At 48.5% G+C, this 22,970-nt stretch overlaps 1 protein-coding gene across 2 annotated transcripts in view; it reads left to right on the top strand.

The window, feature by feature from the left end:
- Nucleotides 1–22,970, top strand: part of COPS2 (COP9 signalosome subunit 2) — a 289,702-nt gene that overhangs the window by 179,503 nt on the left and 87,229 nt on the right. For both annotated transcript variants that reach the window (XM_085644223.1, XM_085644221.1), the window contains exon 10: nucleotides 725–822. In XM_085644223.1, the coding sequence (XP_085500349.1) occupies nucleotides 725–822 (98 nt within the window). The remainder of the gene's footprint in view (nucleotides 1–724; nucleotides 823–22,970) is intronic.

Here is a 22,970-nt window from a genome sequence, read left to right as displayed (position 1 = left end):
CTACCTCCATTCTGACTCCTCTCCGACCTCATTCTACTATTCTTTCCAACGCACTACCCTACTTCTCACCCTATACTTCTGTTAATATATTATCTACCTCCACTCTCTCTCACTCATCCCAAACCCCATTCTAGTACTATGATCCCCAAAATAACCCTTTCTAGAGACTTCCCTCCTCTACCCCTCCTTGCATCATCTCATACCTCTTTTACTATTCAGATCTTCCAAACAAACCTTGCTGAATTCTTTACTCATCCCAAACCTATTACTGCTATGAGCCCCCCAAAAAACAAAAAGTTCCCGATCCTTCCCTTTTCTATCCCACTACTATCCTTTTTACTCCAAATAACAAACTAACATGTCCACCACTCAAGTTAATTTCATATTTCTCAATACTAATTCACCACTAATCCTTTTTGCGTTCCAGAGTAGCATGCTACTTGCCGAAAAAACGCTTTGATGACTCGTCAGGGGTAGTAAGCACTATACAAATGCAATTACAATTTTAGTTAAAGCAGAAATACACTATTCTAGTTTATAGAATAATAATGAATGTTATGTTTAGATAAAAAGAAAAACCACAGCATGACCGTTTCTATCTTCTGATTTCTAAACCATGCCTCTCAATGTCTTTGGTTTCTCAGACTTCTCCATCACTCTTATATGGCCCCTTATTGTTTGAAACTGTGACTTGACATTTATCTTATCTTTTAACCCCTTGAAGTGCCTATCAGAATAATGACATCACAGAGTTTGAGAAAATCCTCAAAACAAATCACAGCAACATCATGGACGATCCCTTCATAAGGGAGCATATTGAAGGTATGTCATTGAAGTATTGTTTCTCTGAAAATTACACTTGCCCATTCCAGTAGAGTTAAAACAGGGATAGAATGGGCCTAAAAAGACTAACAGCCTTTATCCCAGTACCTCATAAGAAAGCAAAAAAGCTGAGTTGTGTAAGTTGATGAGCCCTTCGATTTTGAAGGTCATAGAGAGGGCAAGTGTAGTCTTGTGGATTCTTCAAGGAAAGGATGAACAGGGTCGGAAGAATAGCTTGAATTAAATTACAGTTGTAGACCCTTTATTGTAGATTGTTGAGGTAATGAAAGTCAGTACCATTTGAAAGTCATCAGCATGAGGAAGATTTGAGAGAGTTAGCAGATCTTCAGAGTAAATAAGTTAAAATCATAGGCACTTTGATTGGTATAAAAGTTCAGACAAGTTTGTAAGTCCTGGCATTTCATGTGGAGTACACAAGACTAGTATTGAATGTTTATCCTGTCCATTGTATAGTTTGGCCCATTCGTAATCCATAGGTCATGTGCATGAACTTGTGTTGAAACAGGTTGCTGAGCTAATGGTAGGACATTCATAGATACTAGAGATGTTCTCACTCTCCATGTCGTCAAAGAGAATGCTTCTTTTCTGATGGATACATCTGCCAGTGGATCCTCACCTTGTGAATATCCCCTGCGCCAGCATTCCACTGAACTTTTTCCCCCAGCTCTCTACGCCGACGTGGACGACGTCATAATGCATCGGCTCCGCTCGCGACTCCATATGACGTCACCGGAGCCATAAGAGAGCCACGTCGGCGTGATGACGTCAGTTCCCTTTTTCCGCGCCGTCGACGCGCAACGGTTTTTCCAGTACTCTCCTGCTACTTTGTAGTTGTTAGGTGTTACTGTTGGAGAAAATCTGTAATGTCTTCGACGAAGTCTGGTTTTCAGCCCTGTAGGGAATGTGGGGGCCACATGTCTATGACGGACCCCTATGATGATTGTTTGTGGTGTCTTTCATCTGACCACGATGTCGAAGAGTGTTCAAGCTGCAGGAGGATGAATCCAAAGGCGTTGAAGGAGAGGAAGGCGAAGCTTTTTATGGCCAAAGTCGGAAAGGAGAAGAGAGGTAGAAAGAAGGAGAGGTCGAGGCCGGAGTCGTCGACTTCGAGGTCATCGAAGTCGAAGAAACATCATAAAAAAGGAAGCATTCCTCTCGGCGCCGGTCTTCTAAGAACAAGGCGTCGAGATCGGGTTCGCCTCGACGACGTCGAAGTAAGGATTTGTCTCCTTCTCCTAAGTCTCCGGAAGGATCTCCTTCGCCGAAGCGGACTCCAGCGCGGTCACCGGTGCAGTCCCCGGCGCAGTCACCGGCGCCTTCACCGGCGTCGTCTCCGGTTCCAGTGGAGTCGTCTGTTTCTGATGTTGAGCAGGAACAAAGGAAGGAGCCTTCTCCAGGGTCTGAGGAACCTTCGGCTCCGGTAGAGGACACTGCGGCGCCGTTGCCAGGTACTCCGCAGATGGATACAGGATCGGTTCCTTATCCACAGTTCCCGGCTCCAGGTACTGTTTCTTCGCATTTTTTAAATGCCATGTATGGAATCTTCAATCGGGCTGCCTTCCCATCCGGTGCATCGACTGGTCCCGTGGGTCCTTTGGCGTATGCTCTAGGGGTACCGCAGCAGTATGCACAGGCCCCGTTTATGCCTTTTCTGCCGATGGCGCCTTCGTGGCAGTTTCCGGCGCCGTCTGGGGATCCATCGCGACTCAGGCTGGCTCGTCAGGCTTCGGAGCCTTCCTCGACGCCGTTGCCGACTCCATCGGCGCCGCGTCCGGCGCCGCCGACTCAGTCTTTGGCGCCGCCAACTCCTACACCTCTGGTTCCACCGACGCCGCGTACGACGCCGGCTCCACGGATTCGGTCAAGAAGGGAGGCATAAAGAGCCTTGGATGAGGAGAGGTATAGAGTGGAGGTAGGTGAAGTGGACACGTCCTCTGATGAGTTTGGAGGGATACAAGAGGCTAGTTGCCTGGATACGACTCCAGAGTGGGAGCATACTTCATCTAGGTCATCTCCACCTCAGGAATTGATTCCTTATCATGTGGTTATAAAAAAGGCGGCAGAGTTGTTGGATTTACAGTTGCCCTCTGCGGACTATAAATCTAATCTGCTGACAGAGGTGTTGTATTCACCTACTTCGACTTCTGAGCCTTTACTGCCTTTTAATGAGGCTATTTTGGAGCCCGTTTTGGAGGTATGGCGAAAACCACTTTCTTCTCCGGCGGTTTCCAGGCAGGTGGCGAGAAGATACAGGGTGGCACCTGGGGATCCAGATTTTCTTTCTACGCACTCGTCTCCAGAGAGCCTGGTTGTGCAGGCGTCCTGCTCTATGCATGCTTTGTGAGCGTTCCCTCAGTCTCCTGCGGACAGGGAGTCCAAAAAGGTTGACCAGGTGGCTAAGAGAACTTTTTCTTCAGGAAGTATGGCACTTAAGTCTACCAATGCCACGTGCTTGCTGGGTCGTTATTGTGCATGCCTTAATGGACTCAATGAAGCCATTAGCCCCTAAGCTGCATGAGGGTGATAAGGCGTCCTTCATGGAGGTGGTCGCAGATACTCAAGCTGCTGCTAGACAAGTGATTCAATCAGGGCTTGATACCGCAGATTCAGTGGCCTGAATAATGGGCTCGTCTATAGCCACAAGAAGGCAGGCATGGCTCCGTTCATCTGGCTTCTCCACGGACGTTCAGGCCACATTGGTGGATTTGCCGTTTGATGGACAGAAATTGTTTGGAGAAAAGGCGGACTCCGCCCTACAAAGATTTAAGGCCAGCGGGGTAACAGCTAAATCTTTGGGTCTGCAAGCTCCTGCTAAAGGATTTGGTCTTAAAAAGTTTAGGGGTTTCGGAAGGTCTTCATTTTGCTCCTTCCGACAGCCTCAGCAGCAGCAGCAACAACAGCAGAATCCCCTCTATAGGTCCTATAGAGGGAGACAAAGGGGTCGGAGAGGTTCTGGACGCAACCCCTCTTCTTCTTCCTCCTCCTCTGCTCCCAATGAGGCTTCAGGGAAGCAGCCCTAGATCCCCCATCCTGGATCATGTAAGACCTGTGGGGGGTCGCGTGTCCTACTTTCTGCGGAGTTGGAAATCTGTTACGACAGACCTTTGGGTTTTGAACCTCGTGGAGACTGGGTACGCCCTTCCCTTTCGGGAGTTTCCTCCCCCTTACCCTCCTTGCCAAGGTTACTGCTCAGAGGACCATCTACTTCTTCTGCAGAAGGAGGTTCTGGCGTTGCTGCAAAAAGGGGCGATAGAGGTGGTTCCGGAGCAGGAAAGGGGTCAGGGATGCTACTCCTGGTATTTCCTGATTCCCAAAAAGGACGTCAGATTGCGTCCGATACTGGACCTCAGAATCTTGAACTTTTACCTGAAACAGGAAAAATTCAAGATGCTGACCCTTGCGCAGGTTCTTCAGGCGTTGCAGCAAGGAGACTGGATGGTTTCGCTCGACTCGCAGGACGCGTACCTCCATGTGCCGATCCTGAAGTCGCACAGGAAGTATCTCCGTTTTACGGTTGGGTCGCAACACTACCAGTTTGCGGTCCTCCCGTTTTGGTCTTACTACCGCACCTCGAGTCTTCACGAAGGTGATGGCAGTGGTGGCTGCTCATCTCAGGAGGTCGGGGATTCCAGTTTCCCCTACCTGGACGACTGGCTTCTGAAGGCAGAGTCCCCAGAGGTGGTGCAGCGTCATCTGCAGGTAACATCTGAGCTGTTATTTGACTTGGGTTTTTCGATCAATGTGCCCAAATCTCACCTGGTGCCCTCTCAACGCAACCTGTTTATAGGGGCGGTACTGGACACTACTGTGTGTCGAGCATTTCCTCCTCCTCAAAGAATTCTCGACATTCAGGAGATGGTCCCTTTATTCCACAATGGAGCGGTTGTTCCAGTTCTGAAGGTCCTTCGCCTGCTCGGTCTGTTCGCTTCCTGCATTCTGTTGGTCAGCCATGCACGCTGGCACATGAGGGCGCTCCAGTGGTGCCACCGCAAGCAGTGGTATCAGCACAACGGAGATCTCAGGGAGTCGATCAGGATCTCCAGAGAAGCTGCAGCGGATCTGTCTTGGTGGAGAGTGGAGGGCAACCTGTCTCAAGGAAAGCCCTTTCATCTTCCTCCATTGGTGGCCATAGTGATAACGGATGCCTCTACCCTAGGGTGGGGTGCTAATCTGGGGGATCTGGAGATCAAGGGTCTTTGGTCTCCAGAGGAAAGGTTGCTTCACATCAACCTTCTGGAATTGCGGGCGATTCGTTTGGCGCTCAAGGCCTTCCTCCCTTCCCTTCGCGGTCAGTCGATTCAAGTCCTGACAGACAACACTACCGCGATGTGGTATGTCAACAAGCAGGGAGGAGTGGTTTCTCTTTGTCTTTGCAGAGAGGCCTTACGTCTATGGTCCTGGGCTCAGGACCATCGGATTTGTCTGATGGCAAATCATCTGGCCGGGGTGCAGAACGTACGTGCGGACAGTCTGTCGGCAGCTCTCCGCCAACCACGAGTGGAGGCTCCATCCGGAGGTGGTTCGTCACGTCTTTCGGGCGTGGGAGACACCTTGGGTGGACTTGTTTGCCACCCGCGAGAACGCGCACTGCCTGTCATTCTGCAGTCTCCAGATTCCGATGCAGGGGGCGTTGGGGGACGCGTATCAGTTGAGTTGGGGTTCACGACTCCTTTACGCGTTTCCTCCCATACCCTTGATTCCTCGGGTTCTGAGGAGGATTCGCCAAGACCGGGCCCAAGTCATATTGATCGCCCCGGATCGGCCAAGAAGGGTGTGGTACACAGATCTTCTCCACCTCTCCTCGTGCCCTCCGCTCCGTCTCCCTCTGAGGGCAAACCTCCTCTCGCAATCGGACGGGCAGGTTCTACACCCCCACCTCCAGAGCTTACACCTTCATGCCTGGAGATTGAACGGGGCAACCTGAGTTCATTCTCTCTCCCGCCTGATGTGGTGGATGTTATTTTATCGGCCAGGCGACACTCCACCAAGTCCATTTACTCCTACAGGTGGTCGAAGTTTGTTAAATGGTGTGGAGAGAGATCCATTGACCCTTTAAAAGCCCATCTTTCTAATGTGCTTCAGTTTGCTCTTTCCTTGGCTCAGCAGGGCTGTGCTGTGGCCACGGTTAAGGGCTATCTATCTGCCTTATCAGCTTTTCTATGTCTTCCTGATCAACCGTCATTATTTAAATCTCCGGTTGTACTAAGGTTTATCAAGGGTCTTACAAACATGTTTCCTCCTACTCCCTTTATAATGCCACAGTGGGACCTTAATCTTGTCTTGACTTTTCTGATGGGGTCCCCGTTTGAGCCTCTTCATAGCTGTCCTTTGAGGCTGTTGTCCTTTAAGGTGGTCTTTCTTGTGGTCATAACCTCGGCAAGGAGGGTGAGTGAGCTTCAGGCTGTTATTTCCAAACCCCCTTTTTTTGACATTACATGCTGAAAGGATGGTGCTCAGGACCAGGGCTGCTTTTCTGCCTAAAGTAGTTACTCCTTTTCATTTGGGGCAGTCTATTACTCTCCCTGTTTTTTATCCACCTCCTCATCCCTCCAAAGAGGAGGAAAGACTCCATCGCCTGCATCCAAAGAGGGCTGTGAGTTTTTATTTGGACAGAACGAAAGACTTTCTTCTGGACGATCAGCTCTTTGTGAGCTATGTTGGTCATTCGAAAGGGAGAGCGGTGCACAAGCGCACTTTATCGAGATGGATTATCCTTGCCATCAAGATCTGCTACTCCCTGGCTGGTAAGACTCCTCCTGAGGGTATTAGGGCTCATTAAACTAAGCAAAATCGTCTACATCTGCTTTGGCCAGGGGTGTTCCTGTGGCAGATATTTGTAAAGCTGCGGCTTGGGCCTCCCTCCATACTTTCGCAAATCATTATTGCTTGGACTCTGAGATGAGGAGGGAGGGCCACTTCGCGCGCTCTGTCTTGCAATACTTTTTGGTATAGGAATGTGGACACCCTCCTCCGGGAGTGGGGACTGCTTTGGGAATCTATTCACAAAGTGAGGAATCCACTGGCAGATGTATCCATCAGAATAACAAGTTACTTACCTTCGGTAACGCTTTTTCTCGTGGATACAGTATCTGCCTGTGGATTCCTCACTGGCCCACCCGCCTCCCCGTTGTCCACCTTTGTACACCTTAAAAAGTTGTCTTGCTTGAGATGTTGTTACACTTTCTTGTATATTGGTAGGAAATGCTTGTTTTATTTAGCTTTCCTTTTCCTTGTATACTTTGTGTATATGCTTGTATATTGTATACTGTGTATACTTTGTATCTGTCGTTGGTCCACCTGTGCGCCTCGGAGGCACGGAAAAAATGGGTGGAACTGACGTCATCACGCCGACGTGGCTCTCATATGGCTCCGGTGACGTCATACGGAGTCGCGAGCGGAGCCGATGCATTATTACGTCGACGTCGTCGGCGTAGAGAGCTGGGGAAAAAAGTTCCGTGGAATGCTGGCGCAGGGGATATTCACAAGGTGAGGAATCCACAGGCAGATACTGTATCCACCAGAAAAAGCGTTACCGAAGGTAAGTAACTTGTTCATCGGCATCATGCCTTATGTGGAGAACACCTACTCTCTGCAATGAGTGTATTTCCCCTCTGCCAACACTAATAGGTTTGGGGAACAACCTGCTGACATGTGGCCTATATGGTAGCCTGACACAGCTGCCTCCCTGTCTTTGACCCCTGTAACTCTCATATGCCCGTTGTGTTGCCTTACTTGCTCATTCACCTCACCGTGTTGCACCCCTCTGCTAACTTACTGCTTACCCCATCCCTGTACTTCCCTACATGTGCCTTTTCAGTGCTGCCTCTCTGCATGCGACTTTCCAGTGCCACCTCCCGGCTTGTGCCTTTTAAGTGCATCCATGGTTGTGCCCTTTTCTCTGCATGTTCCTTTACTTTGGTCTCCTACTCCATGACCCCTATGCAACCCCTGCACTACTCTACCCCCTTTAAGGACATTGACAGTTAGGCACTTGCCCTTAACTCCCTCTACACTTCTAAGTATTTTTCCCATCTTTTGCTCTGTGATTCCTTGCCCCTATGCCTCTTTGTCTTCTTACTAATATGTCTCCTAGGCTTTCATGTTCCCTTAATTGTAACATTGCTGTTTTCTTGCCCCTGCATCTGATTGCATGAGCAAAGTTGACCTGCTTATCCAGTATTGGATCTTTCATAGATTCACATGCTTGAATCTATCCCCGTCGTTGAAGGTGTTGTCCCACGGTACAATAACAAAGCAGTAAGATGTTTTACAATAGGATATAATGGCAATCGAATGTTCGTTTAGCAGCCCATATATATCCTTTTTTTAAAAGAACCAAACCTGCACCATAACCAATCAGGTGACTGTACCCGCTAGAACCTTCCCAACAGAGACTATTTTCCTCAGATTTTCTACTGCAGGTCATGGAAGGAAGTCTCCCTGAGCTCTGCTCAGTTTTTTCTTTAGTCGGCTGTTTAGGAATTTCAGTATGTTAGATTCTTTAAAAAAAACAAAAAAGCGCTCTCCAGATCCTGCAAGTCATGTGGGAAGAAGAGATTGTATGTGGATGTCCCACATAAGGAATGTCCTTATTGTCTTCATCCATAGCACTCTGTGAAGGATTGTAGAGTCTGTCGCACTTTTTCTTCCAAGACTCTTCATGGCAGAGAGGCAAGACTTTTGCTGTGGCTCCAGAGGTCAAAGTCCATCAACTCGGGTGAGGACAGTGACTCTTCTTCCAAAGCTCAAAAGAGAGAAAGGTCCCATGACCAGGAAGCCTCCAAGGGCAGCAGAAAGATTCAGAAGACCTCACATCATTGATCTTTCAAAATAGTCAATAAAAAGGAGAAAACATATAAAGTCTCCTCAAAGACTGTTTAAGAGCCATCCACCCCTGCTGTCAAGTCTTCAGAACGCTTTCACACTGCCTCAGAGCCATCAACGTCAAGTTAATAAAAGGTCCAGTCAACGAAAATCCCCTTGTCGACGTCTCAATTGTCGACTATCATCACTGTAACTTCCTCTGCACCATCGACGATGCAGATTAATATTTCTGCGGCTGTATTGTCACCCATTTCCTCAGAAGTCAACTTGTCAGCAATCAAGACCTCTGCTGTATTGGCTCCGTCAACAAAGTTGTCGTCGTCAGACACATCTTCTGCAATACCCTCGTTGACGAAGCCAGCGACGATGGATGATCCGATAACAAAGCCGTCGAAAAAACCGTCAACTCTAGATGCCTCATCAGCAAAGCAGTCTACTCCACCTGACATAGACCCTTCTTCCTTGGTTCCCTCAGAGCTGATGACGACAATGCCATGGACGGGAAAGAAAGCTTCACAAGCGATTCTGGAAGCTCATGACACTTACACCAGGAAAGTGTCGCCATTCCCTCCGCTTGCTTGCTTGCTTGCTTGATGAGCTGGATGACTCCGATGATATGGGGACTTTTGTACTGCACATAGCCCGTTTGAGCTAAGCGTAAAATATCAGAAGGTAGAGGATGAAGAAGAATCTTATAATGGACACTATTATAATGTGCAACATCGTTACTCCTACATCCCAGAACATCTGTCTCGTCCATCACAAATCCAAATGCCTTTCTCCTTAGTGCACAACTTGCAGCCATGATTACAGGATTATCGGAAAATATTTCCAGATTCTGCACAGGATGCACACGTTCCTCCACAACTGCCTCCCCCAGCTACGCCCTACTCCAACACCAAGAATGACACCCGCTTCTACCATTCCTCCACCACCCAGAGAGGGCCCACCTTCATCCACCTCTGACGATGAAAGAGAAGAGGGTGAGATATGTATATACTATACCAAAGTGAGGTATAGTGTGCACAGAGTCCAGTGGATCCCCAAAGGTAGGCAGAGGTAAAGTTAGATAGCACCTCACTCTCTATTTGTGGTAGTGTGGGCGAGCAGTAAGGCAGTATCAGAGGAGTGTGTTAAGCATTTATTGCACCCACTCAATCGGCAAATGATTCCACACACTCAAAGACTGAACTTCAGACCAATTGGTTTTGTATAAAATGGTCACAGTAAAACGGTTACAGTTTGAATTACTGGTAATGCAATACTGTGAAATGCTGTACATATACTTTGTATCAACTTTGCAATGAAAATTACAGGTAAGTTACTTTTACGTTACTTTTGAGATTTACTTTTTCTACTCAGTTTGATATGCCTAGATATCACACTGGGACATTTCCTAGAGAATAGGTAAGTAAAATCAGTTTTGCACAATGGTTGTTTTTCAGGTTTCCATACAAATCAACTTCATACAACAACTTTTTTTTCAGAGAAAAACAGTCAATAGGTTCCTATGGAGAGAATTGAAGTTAACGGTTACCCGGCAAGTAATCGGTCTTTGGAGTTGAGCTTCTGGGGTTGGAACAAGGGTTCCCCCAGGGTCAAGGATGCACTCTCGTTACACCCTCAGCGGCACTAGGGCGGCCGGGTGCAGAGTTCTGAGGCCCAATGTTATCCAATGAGGGATAGGGGGCCTCCAGTTGGTGGCTGCTGGCGAGCAGACCGCAAGGTTGTGCGAGCCAAGCTCCTGGTGTTAGGCTCAGGGCAAAGGGGGATCCGGTTTAGCACACAAAGTGCACCCGCAGCAGCGCAGGGGCGGCTGTGTGCAGGGTGCTGTTTTGGCATCGGATGCCCTGTTGTTTTCATTAGTGGTTTTCAGTTTTGTTTTTTAGCTGCAGGCTCGGTCTAGGAAGACTTCCGGGAGGAACCAAAAGCTGGGTTGTTGGAGGGCTCAGGGAAGTGGGTGCACCTCGGGTTCCTTTCTCCGGGGTGCAGGGCGGCTGGATGCAGGGATATCTTTTGAGGTCAAATTTCACCTGACCAGGCCACTCGCGGTTGGGGTGGTCTCCGTGCAGAGGCTGCAGGCGACGTCGGGGAGTCCTGGAGGGCTCAACCCACGGTGGACTCGGACTCTGGAGCGCTGGGGGACCTCGCTGGGAGACCTCGCTGGGACCAGTGGGCCACTTGAACTCAGGCTGTAGGCGACGGGTGCAGTGGCGGTTCCAGGTGTCAGGTTTCTTTTTCCTCAGTAGGCTCGGAGTCTTTTATTGGTGTTTCTTTTTAACAGAGCTGCTGTTCACAGGAGATCCAGTCTTTGTTGAAGGCAGTCAGTCCTCCCCGGGGTTCTGGAGGTCGCTGGCTGCAGGAGACGATGATTTTTTGCTCAGGATCTCCGGAAACTGCAGATGAGCCGGTAGGGCTGGAGCCAAGTCAGTTGTTTTCTGCAGTCTCCTCTACTGGGCGTCTTTTATCGTCCTTATTCTTCTTACGTTGCGGGAATCTGCTTTCTTGGTTCAGGACTTCCCCCTAAATACTGTATTTGGGAGTGTTTTAGGGGTCTTGAGGTCAGTAGCCAATGTGCTCGCCCCATGTGGGGGAGTGACCACAATTCCTAATCCTGATTGGGGAGTGCCTGCCATCTGCAAGATGGCGAGCACTGAAGAGAGGGCTTCACCTAGTCTCCCCCACCTGAGGGGTGTAGTTGGCAGAGGTGGGCACACCTTCTGGGCTGGCTAGTTTTCCCGCCTGTCTTCCCGCCGAAAAGGAGGGGAGTCAGGAAGGGGGGCTGCTCCTGCTAGCAGGAGAGGCTGGGGGTCGCATTACAAAGGTTTGAAGCTCCCCTGCCACAAATGGCTCTTCCTGGCCTGGGGAAGGTGTGAACACCTCTGTCCAGAAAAGGCTTTGTTTCAGGGCTCAGGGAGCGAAGGCTCCCACCCTAGGGGTCCAGAAACCTGTCTCGTGGTGGCAGGCTGGTGTGTACTAGTCAGGGAACCCACCAGAGGCTGGTCGTTTTTCAGGGGGCATCTCAAAGATGCTCTCTGTGTGCATTTTTCATTAAATTCCACTCCGGCATCAGTGTGGCTTTATTGTGCTGAGAAGTTTGATACCAAACTTCTCAGTTTTCAGTGCAGCTATTACGGTGCTGTGGAGTTCGTAATGACACTCCAAGCACTATATACTCTCAATGGCAGCACTGCACTTACAATGTCTAAGAATTGACTTAGACACTGTAGGGGTACAGGGCTCGTGCACCTGTACCCTCACCACTGGTACAGGGCACCCAGCAAGAGGGATGACTGATCTATGCCAAGGCAGTGGGTGGTAGGCATGGCACATAGGGAAGTGTGCCATGTCGACTCTTCACTTTGTTCTGCACCAAAACACACAGCCTGCAAAGGCAGTGTGTGCGTGTAAAAATACAGGGCCTCTAAGGGCGGCACAATAAGTGCTGCAGCCCTTAGAGGTCTTCCCTGGTCACAGTGCCCAGGGCACATCAAGTCAAAGTGCATCAGTAGTCTGGCAAAAAAGTGTTGGGGTGGGGGGGGGGGGGGGGGGGGGGGGTTATTCTTGGCCCATATCGTTCGGCGCCTATGGAATTGACCAAGGGAGTGCCCCAGGGCTCATGTCTGAGCACTACTTTGTTAAAAATCTATGTGGCTCCCTTGGCCAACCTCCTTAGGGCGTGTGGGTTAATTCCCATCTCTTACGCCGACAACACACAGCTGCTTTTTCCTTTTGATAAATTTACTCCATCGGTACAGGAGACATTCTCCTCTGGCATGAGAGCTATTTCAAACTGGATGAAGAGTAACTTCCTCCAATGTAATGTTGGGAAGACGGAGATTTTGCTCTTCGGAGAGGCCCCCCCTATTATGGACTCCTGAATGGTGGTCTGTTGATCTTGGTGATCCCCCTGCTCAAAAATCTCTTGTTAAGGACTTAGGCATTCGCCTGGATCAGGCCATTACTCTGAAGGAGCATGCTGCTCAGACAGCTGGATCCTGTTTCCACACACTGGGCTTACTACGCCGAGTCTTTCCCTAGCTTCTCGATTCAACGCGAAGACCCTGACTCGAACACTTATATTAAGCCTTCTGGACTACTGCAATGGCCTATTGGCTTCTGCTAAGGAGTCCTCGCTTAGCAGATTGCAGGTAGTCCAGAACACTGCGGCACGATTGGTCCTCAATGCCACTTCCAGGACTGCCTCCCGCCCTCTTCTTTGTCAGCTTCACTGGCTTCCAATACGCGAACGGGTTAAGTTCAAAGTCTGCTGCACCATACATAAGGCTTTATTTAACCTCTGCCCCACCTATCTTTCTGAGAAATGTATACCTTATTTGCCTTTTTAGGTCCCTTCGCTCGGGATCGAAGTCTCTTCTCGTGGTTCCCCAAGTTAGGAAAGCCAGACTGGGTGGGAAGGCTCTTTCCCACCTTGGTCCCCTCTATTGTCATAAACTACCTCTGCACCTGAGACAATGTTCTGACCACCTATAATTTAGAAAGCAGCTTAAGACTACTCTTTTCTGTCTTTGATGTTGTTGTATAGCTTCACTTCTTGTTGCCCGTCCAAAGCGCAGAGATCCCCTTTCGGGGGTCGATTCAGGCGCTATATAAACAAATAAATAAACCCACTTACCTACAAGATACACGAAGCCCAGCCACCTCTAGACAAGTGGGATAATTCTGTCATACCGATGCCATCGCCACCACCTCTGCACCCATCAGATTCCTCTCCTGAGGACATTGCTGGTTTCAACAATTTGATGGTAAGAGCTGCTGCATATTTTGACCTTCCACAAGTCGGTGAAGCAATCAGATTACTTCTTATATGATTTTAAGGAGCAGGTGCGAAAACTGATCAGAGCCATCCCTATAGTAGATCACATTTAGGATGAAGGACTTAAATTGGTGAAAACCCCGACTACGATAGTGGCTGTAGTGCTGCGTATAGACAAAAGGTATAACGCCCCGGACGAGACTCCTGCCTGTTTCACCCCAAAGCCGATTACGTAATTTTACAAGCAGCACAGTGCTGCTCTTAAAGGGTGCAATCAAGAAAGTACCTATCTGATACAGACTGTTAGTTGTAGATTCCTTACCTTAGAATTTCCCCCAGACGTCAGTCTGTATCCAGAGATTTTCTGTCAGCAGGACCCCTGTGCGTCAGTAGGTGACGTCGGGCTGCTCTGCATCTGACGTCTGAATGTTCTGTGCCGGGATGACGCCACAGGACCTATATAGACGTTGCCCATGTCGGCTGACATCCGTTCTTTTTTTTTTTTTCCACGTCCGTCTAAGCGCAGATCTGCAGAGAGGTACCCCTAGCAACTTTTTGCCTAACTTTTTTAGACTTTTTGTTGATTACTTTTTTGAATCTTCGACTCCAGGTGCGTCGAGGATGTCCCAGCGTCGGACTGGCTTCAAGCCTTGCGATTTCTGCCACCGGATGATGTCCATGACTGATCCGCACCTCGTGTGCCTCTGGTGTCTGGAGTGTGACTACGACCTGAAGTCGTGCTCAGAGTGCCTGGCCATGAACCTGAAGGCTTTGTAGGAGCGGTCCCAAAAGCTGCTGGAGGACTGGCGCTTGGCTCACGTCACTTCCGTTCTCGTTCGAGGTGAATGTCTCAAGGATGCTCGCGGAGCCCACTATCCTTGTTGCGCTACAAGTCATCTGAGATTTCAGGGAAGTTAGGCAAACACAAGAAGTCTTTCGAAGCAGCACAGGCGTTCTTCGACTAATCCCCATCCGTTGAACAAAGCGATGCAGGACTCCGAGCGTCATCACTCAAGAGCTCCGTCCCGGAGCCTCCTGCTAAGACAACTTTGCACCTCCCTGCCTTTCTGGGAGCCGGAGCGTCTCCTACCAAAATGCCAACATTTTATGAGGCCCTGTACCTCATTTTTGGGCAGCCCGGCTCGGTAGGAAGCCCTAAGCCTTTGACGCCGGCGGCTTCTGCCCCGACTCCAGAGGGCCCCGTGGATCCGCTTTTGGATCCAGATCGATGCCGCTCTATCTCACTCGACCTTCCCCAGCAACGACGCTTCCGGTCGGTGCCTACTCCATCCTCTTCTCTGAAGTGGACACGGAGCCGGACTGACGTCGCTTCCGATGCCAGAAGGGACTTTTGTCCCCATGTTTATTCCTGGTGTTCTTTTTGGGCCAGAAGGTGAGGAAGAGGTCTAGAAGGGGCCGCTGGACCCTTTAACTGACCAGCTTGAAGAACCGTACTGGTGTATGGACCTGGGGGATTGCAGTGGTCTGGACACTTCCCCCGACACTGGCTTGATTTCTCCCCCTACCGTGGCTACAGAGGAGGGAGCTTCCTAAGCTGTGGTGGTGAGGAGGGCAGCCTAGGTCCTCTGCCTCGGGTTCCCTACGGTGGCAGTCGGGAATACAGCAGTTCTTCAGCCTATGGCTTCAACCTCCGTACCCCTTTTACCGTTCATTGAGTCCCTCATGGACGTCCTTCTGGGCGCCCGGTCCAAGCCCAGCACAGGGGCTTCTGTGGATAGGACGATCGCCCACCGCCCACTCTGGGCAACACAGCGATCCTGACGCAAAATCCCTCCCCTGAGAGATTGGTCGTCTTAGCCTTTACTTCAATAGGCGCATTACCTTCTGCTCCTCCAGATAGGGAATCCAAGAAGCTGGATCATCTTGAGAAGAGGATGTTTTCTTCCTCCAGCTTGTCATTGCGGTCGGTGAATACCGTTTGCCTCTTGGGCCAATACTCTCATACTATCTGGGATGCGGTCACACAGGTGCTGCCCAGAGGAGGCCCTGATTGTTCTTTCTCAAGCAGTATGCCTGGTTGAGGACTTCTAGCTTCTTGGGGGATGTCATTCTTCTTTGATGGACATGCCCTTTGATGGCACTCGCTTTTTTGGGTGACATGACAGACTCGGCGCTAGAGAGCTTCAAGGATTCTTGAGCTACGGCCAGATCCTTTGGCCTCACGGCTATTTCCCACCACCTCAGTCTGCCTTTTGTCCCTTGCGTGGCTACAGAAGGGGCTCCCAGTCAACTCCTATGCAGCCCAGCCACCGAGTCACGCAAGCTGTCCAGCATCTGCGAGGGCGCGAACGTGGAACCCACTGTCCTCATGGGTCAGGGAGCCAGTGGGCCAGTCAGTCCACGCTTTCCCCCCGCCACAGCCTCCAAACCTTCCGAGTTTAACGTTTCAGGCCCATCAACAGCCAGTTGGAGGCAGGATTTGCCATTGCCTCCTCCACTGGCAGTCCTTCATGTCGGACAGGTTGGTTCTGCAAATTGTTCCGAGGAGCTACTCCCCATCGAGACATACCCTCCCGCCATGCCACCCTCTTACGACTGAATGTTGGATGATCATTTGGCACTTCTCCAAGAGGAATTGGCGACTCCCTTTGGCCAAGGGGGCCATAGACAAGGTCCCTGTGCCAGAAGTAGGAAATGGTTGTTATTCTCGCTACTTCTGGAGCCCAAGAAGGACAAAGGCCTGCGTCCTGTCTTAGACCTCAGGACCCTTAACTTCTTCCTCCGGAAGGAGAAGTTCAAGATGCTCCCTTTGGCTCAGGTCCTTTCTATCCTCGACCCAGGAGACTGCAATGGTAGCGTTGGACTTGCAGTATGCTTATTTTCATATCCCCGTCCTGCCTGCCCACAGACGTTACTTGCGGTTCACGAGAACTTTCAGTTTACCGTGCTCCCCTTTGCTCTTACCAGTGCCCCTCTGGTGTTCACAAAGGTGATGGCGGCGGTCGCAGCTCATCTGCACAGATCAGGAGTATCAGTCTTCCCCTATCTTGACGACTGACTGTTGAAGGCTGGTTCGCCCCAGGCTGTCGTCTCCCACCTCCAGACTACGGCAGCCCTCCTGCACTCGCTGGGGTTCACTATCAACATGCCGAAGTCACGCCAACTCCTTCTCAGACTCTCCCTTTCAGCGGGGTGCAGTTTCGGGCTATCCTCCCAAGCAGCGAATCTCGGATATTCGGGCTATGATACTGATGTTTCAGCCTCTATCCCAGATTTCAGTGAGAATGACACTGAGGCTGCTGGGCCTCGTGGCCTCCTGCTGGTGGATCATGCCAGGTGACGTTTGCGGGCTCTGCAGTGGGACCTGAAGTTCCAGTGGGTGCAGCATCAGGGGAATCTTTGCGACTACATCCAGATCTCGGAGGGAACTGCGCACCAACTGCAGTGGTGGCTAACGAACCAAGATTTGGGTCAGAGGCCGAGGCCGATCCCTCCCCCTTCCCCAACCAGATCTAATGTGGTAACAGATGCTTCACATGTATGTATCAATAAGAGAGGGAGGACTGAGAAACCGTGGTGGCTAGTTCATGTCCCCTGGTAAATATAGTCAGAATCAAGAAGAACTAGTTCCCACAGGGAAGCTAGATATTCATGTGTTTGGAAAAAACCATTAGAACTAGTTCTTCTTGATTCTGACAGATGCTTCACTCCTGGGATGGGGCGGCCATCTAGTAGAGGCAGAGATGGTTCTCTGGCAGAGTCTGGTCTCCATATCAACCTTTTGGAGCTCTGGGCAATCAGACTGGCACTAAAGGCATTCCTTCCCTATCTCAAGTGGAAAGTGGTGCAGGTGGTCATCGACAACATCACTGCCATGTGGTACAGCAACAAACAGGGCGGGTGGGGTTGTGGACCCTTTGTCAGGAGACTCCCCGCCTCTGGACAGGGGCCGGAACATCAGGGCATAACCCTGGTGGTTCAACATTTAGTGGGCTCTCTGTACTCCATAACGGACAAACTCAGCCGTTGGTGCCTGGTCGATCACGAATGGCGTCTCCATTCGGAGGTGGAGAAAGGTCTCTTTCAGTGGTGGGGAGAGTCTTGGTTAAATATGTGCGCCTCCGATGAGAACACCCAATGTCAGCTGTATTGTGCTTGGAGTTTCCGATGCAGTACTCTCTGTGCAACGCTTTTTATCGCAAGTGGAGCTCCAGCCTCCTTTACACCTTTTAGCCTATACCACCTCTTCCCAGAGTGCTCAAGAAGATCAAGCATGACTGGGGCAAGTCATTCTTGTGCCTCCTGAATTAGGCACGTAGAGTCTGGTATTCTGACCTTCTGAGCATGTCCATAGATACTCCGATCAGTCTGCCCCTTCAGTAGGATCTTCTGTCGCAGCAGCAGGGGACAGTTCTTCCTCCGTACCTGTCCAGTTTCCACCTCCTAGTGTGGAGATCGGCAGCAGTTGACCACTTTTGACCTTCCTCCCGAAGTCAGTGACTTCATTTCGGCAACCAGGCATCTCCCCACAAAAACACTATATGCCTGTAGAAGGAACAAATTTGTGGCATGGTGCACAGCAAAGGCTATTGATCCCCATATGTTCTCCTCTTTCAAAGGTTCTCTTGTACTTACTTTCTTTGGCCCAGCAGGTTTCTGCTTTTGGCACTCTTAAAGGATATCTTGCAGCTATCTCTGCCTTTCTGCGCCTTTCAGATCCGCCTTCTTTATTTAAGTATCCCATTGTTACTAGGTTCTTTAAGGGCCTTACTCATTTGTTTCCTCTTACTCTTTTCAACATGCCCCAATGGGATTTAAATTTGGTTTTGACCTTTCCTATGTGCGCTCCCTTCAACCCCCTTCATAATTATCCTCTCAAGCTACTGACTCTACAAACTGCTTTTCTTATTGCCATCGCCTGTGCTTGCAGAGTTAGCAAGCTCCAGGCAGTCTCTTCCAAGCCTCCTTATCTGTCTATCAGGATAAAGTGGTGCTTTGAATGAAAGCTTTGTTGCTGCCTAAAGTGGTCACACCTTTTCATGTGGGACAGTCCATCACTTTGCCCACCTTTTACCTGCTCCCTGTATCCCTCCAAGGAGGAGAGACTCCACCGTCTATACCCCAAACGTGCGTTGTCTTTTTATCTTGATCGTACTAAAAACTTCTGGGTGGATGATCAACACTCCAAGAAAGATTAGGCTGTTCAAAAACTGACCATTTCTAGATGGGTTATTCTTTGCATTAAAATATGCTATGCTTTAGCAAAGAAGGAACCTTATCTTGGGTTGCGAGCTCATTCCAGTAGAGCAACAGCGCCAACCACTGCGTTGGCACGCTGAGTCCCACTCCTTGATATCAGTCAGGCAGCGACGTGGGCATTCCCGCACTCGTTCACCAGACACCACTGCCTGGACAGCCAAGTCTTGAGGGACGGGTACTTTGCCCTGTTCGGTCCTCCAGGACTTCCTAGTTTGATCTTGATTCACAGTCCCTACTCCGGGGATGGTATTGCTGGGGTATCTATTCTAAGGTAAGGAATCTACAACTAACAGTCTCTATCAGATTAACAAGTTACCTTCAGTAACAATGTATCTGGTATAGACACATTTTAGTTGTAGATTTCTTAGCATCCCACCCAACCTCCTCGCTCTGCAAACTAATTTCTAGGGATAGGAACTCCCCTAAAGGGCTTGAGATTTGATGCACCATTGGTCAGTGTCTTTCATGTCTCTTCGCTTCTGTTGTAGAAAGTAGTTTTAAAAACTGATGTCAGCGCGCATGGGCGGAGTCTATGTAGGTCCCAAGTCATCCCGGCACCCACGATGCCGACGGCAGACGTAGAGGCGACCGACGCCACCTACCAACAAGCAGGGGTACTGCTGACAAAAAATCTCCAGATCCAGACGGGCGGACGTCTGAGGGAAATTCTAAGGTAAGGAATCTACATCTAACATATGTCTCTACCAGATACATCGTTACCGGAGGTAAGTAACTTGTTCTTCAATCAGAGGAATAATAAAAAAGAAATCTGGACAGTAGAGACCTATTCTAGACCTAAGAACTCCCAACAAATCCCCAAGAGATTTTACTATATGCCGATGATGCGGTACTACTTTCTCGAACCCCGGTTAGTCTACAACAACTCATGGATACGTTTAGCAAGTTCATAGGTGGAAGGAAACTACTAATTAACAAAACAAAAACTTTTACCATGATATGTGGTACCAGAACAACGAAATGTAAAACGTTTTATATAGATATCAACCCAATTTGTACTGTTAAAACTTTCTGCTATCGTGGGGTAACCTATACTAGCAATGGGAAATGGAAACAGGAATTATCTAATGTCTGTTTCAAGATGGCTAAGAATGCATATGGGGTTTTTAGATTCGCATCTGAATGAGGTAATTACCCTGTAAAGGAAATGTTGACAATGTACAAGGCGAGGTGCGTCAGTACAGCCTTATATGGTGCAGGGGTATGGGGTTATCATTGTTGCCAGGCCCTATAACAACAAGAAAATGCTTTTTTTAAACGTCTCTTAAGTCTACCGCTTTCAGCATCTACTGAGTTAATACACCAGGAGGTGGATCTGACATTCCTAGCAGATTTTACCTTTATGCGGCCCCTGCTGGAATGGAGATCGATTTGGGCTAAAGAGGAGACAGCTTTTACTAGATCTATTATTAAAAATTGTTTACTCCTTGAGTAAAAAAGCATGTATCCCGTGGTTAAAATATATTATGGATACATTCAGCAAGCTATTTAATATCCAGATTCCTGATAACCCAGGCAAAGTGGTTTCCCTTAACAAAAAGGAAATCAAGGATTAATTTTTGTTTTACAAAAAAGAAAGTTGTAATAGTACCATAGAGAAACAAGTTTTAAATCAATCAATTGAATCTAAAAGAAGAATCAATGATTGTCTGATTAAAGTGAATAAATCCTCACATCGTTATATGCGGAGTAGATTGAGATTAGGTATAGTACATCAGTTAGTCGCATTTCCAGTTATGAAAACATGCCCCTTGGATTCTACACCCTGCCCTTGCGAAGAGTTCTCCAAACAAAGCACTGTGCACATTATGCTCTTTTGTACATTTTATTTGTACTTTAAACGATTTTATTTGAAACCGCTTTTTTATAAAAAACAATGTAAGATCGCATCATTCTGCTATGAATTTACTTCTTGCAGTGAACAACCCAGGAACTTGATATTATGTAGCGTTATATATTTTAAAAACAATTAATGTAAGGAAATGTATTGTCACTGTAAATTGATTTAGGAAAAGATGTATGTGAGATCTCAAAATGTTAATATATTAAGCCATTTTTTGTAAATGGTTCTGGAATTTGGTATCATGCCGTGTTAATAATTTTGTGAGATATGTTACAATCACGGTCTTCTATGGTTATGGAATTTGCGATCAAATTACATATTTGATTTTAAATGTGCATTTTAAACTCTTGTGAATGCTTTTATGGTTGTTCTAACAAACCGAATAAAGTATATTGAATCGACAAGCATGCACTATGTGAACAAGCAAAAAAGCAAATAATCCCTTTCTCTGTCCTTGGAAGCCCAGAACCTATGGGAATGGCTAACTGTTAACATCACGCTGCAGGCAAACTATGTGGCAAGAACAAGCAATACTTTCGCAGACACCCTAAGCAGATCCTTAGAAAGTTGCCACAAATGGGAGGTAGACCAGCAGGAGTTGGACAAGAGCTTTCACCTTTGGGGCAAGCCAAATCTGGATCTCTTTGCGACTGACCACAACAGCAAATGCCAAATGCAGTTTTTACGCCAGTCGGTACCCACTCCCATGAATGTCTTTTGATGAGATGGTGCTGGATTTATGCGTACGCTTTTCCCCCCCTTCCCCCTGATCCCGAGGGTTCTCAGCAAGATGAGGCTGGAGAGATGATCTTAATTGCTCCACTCTAGCCTAGGTTGTACTGGTTCACCCAGCTCCTCCTAATGTTGAAAGCCAGGCCAATTCCACTATAGATCTGACCAACACTCCTCACAAGGATCAAGTTCTGCTCCCGGATCCAAGCTCTCTGCAGTTATGTGCATGGCTCATGAATTCCAGAACCTAAGCATTCCCCAGGATTGCAAAGACATTTTGCAAAGCGCTAGGGCGCCATCCACTAATGTTACAGACTGAAGAAGAAAAGGTTTTGCTTATGGTGCCAACAGCACAATTTAAATCCGTCCGAAGCAACCCAGGAGCAAATCTTGACATTTCTTCTGTCACTGGCACGTTAGGTTTGGTGCATTCATCTGTTGGGGTGCATCTCTCAGAAATATCTAAATAAAGATGTTCTCCTCCGGTTCCATCCCTGTGTGCCACGTGGATGATGAAACAGTTCATGAAAGGCCCTTTTTGGATCATTCCTCCGGTGCGACCTCCACCACCTCAGTGGCACCTTGATATTGTTCTTTCTCAACTCATTAAGCCTCTGTTCGAACCAATTCATAAGCCGGACCTCTAATTTCTCACCTGGAAGGTAGTCACCCTTTTAGCTCTGACATTTGCTGGAAGAGTGTAGGAAAATAGGATCTGCTTTCATGGTTACCCCCACTTTTTGGCTGTGTTATGTTTTCTGACCAGTCTGGCTGGGATCCTGCTAATCAGGACCCAGTCACTGTGCTCTCTCTCTAAATTTGACTATGGTAAGTACTTTGGTACCTTCCCAATTGCCTACTGATCTACCCCTCTAAGTCCCTAGTTTGAGTGAGCTCCCATGAGTGGCATAATGCATGCTGTAGCTCATGGGGGATCCCTGGTGTACCTATGCCCTGGGTACCTCAGTACCATATACTCAGAACTTTTAAGGTTACACCAGTATCCAATCTGGGATATACTGAAGTACTTACCAAAACCAATTTAAGGGAGAAAGCACATAGACTGTAGTCCTGGTTAGCAGGATCCCAGTCAGGCTAGTCAGAAACCATAACAGCACCAGGCAGAAAGTGGGGCTAACCTTGCAGAAGGATCCTACCTTCCTACACTGGCGCATTGCCAACACACAGGGCCTTTTAGCTAGGTATGACCGGGCACACTGGGATGAGATGGAAGGTCTACTTCAGTACCGCCCAGAAGAGCACAAGAAAAAGGCACAAGAGCTAGTTCAAGAAGGGAAGCTCATTTTTAACTCTTCTATTAGATGTGCTCTTGATGCTGCTGACACTGCAGCAAGAGAAGTTAACACCAGCATTCTCTTACGTCTGCATGCCTGGCTTAGAATTTCAGGCTTTAAACCAAAAGTCCAACAGTCTATTTTAAACACTGCTTTTGACAAACATCTTTTCGGACCTCAGTCTGATGAGGCATTAGAAAAGATGAAAAAATTCACAGACATGGCGAAATCCATGGGAGCACTTCAGACTCCTTCAAGCAGATGCTCCTTTTGTCGCTGTTTCTATAGAGCAGGGTCTAAAAGTACATCCTCAGACCCTAACACTTCCTCATAGAAGTCCAACATGCTACCCTCTTCCGGTAGAGGCTTCTTTAAAGGAGGGTACAGAGTAAGCCACTTTAAAGGAAGGGGTAAGGGC

This window comes from Triturus cristatus, chromosome 3_1 (assembly GCF_964204655.1).
Source record: "Triturus cristatus chromosome 3_1, aTriCri1.1, whole genome shotgun sequence".
Lineage (NCBI taxonomy): Eukaryota > Metazoa > Chordata > Amphibia > Caudata > Salamandridae > Triturus > Triturus cristatus.
The sequence above is the reverse complement of the archived record's forward strand: the minus strand, read 5'-3'. Positions and strand labels throughout refer to the sequence as shown.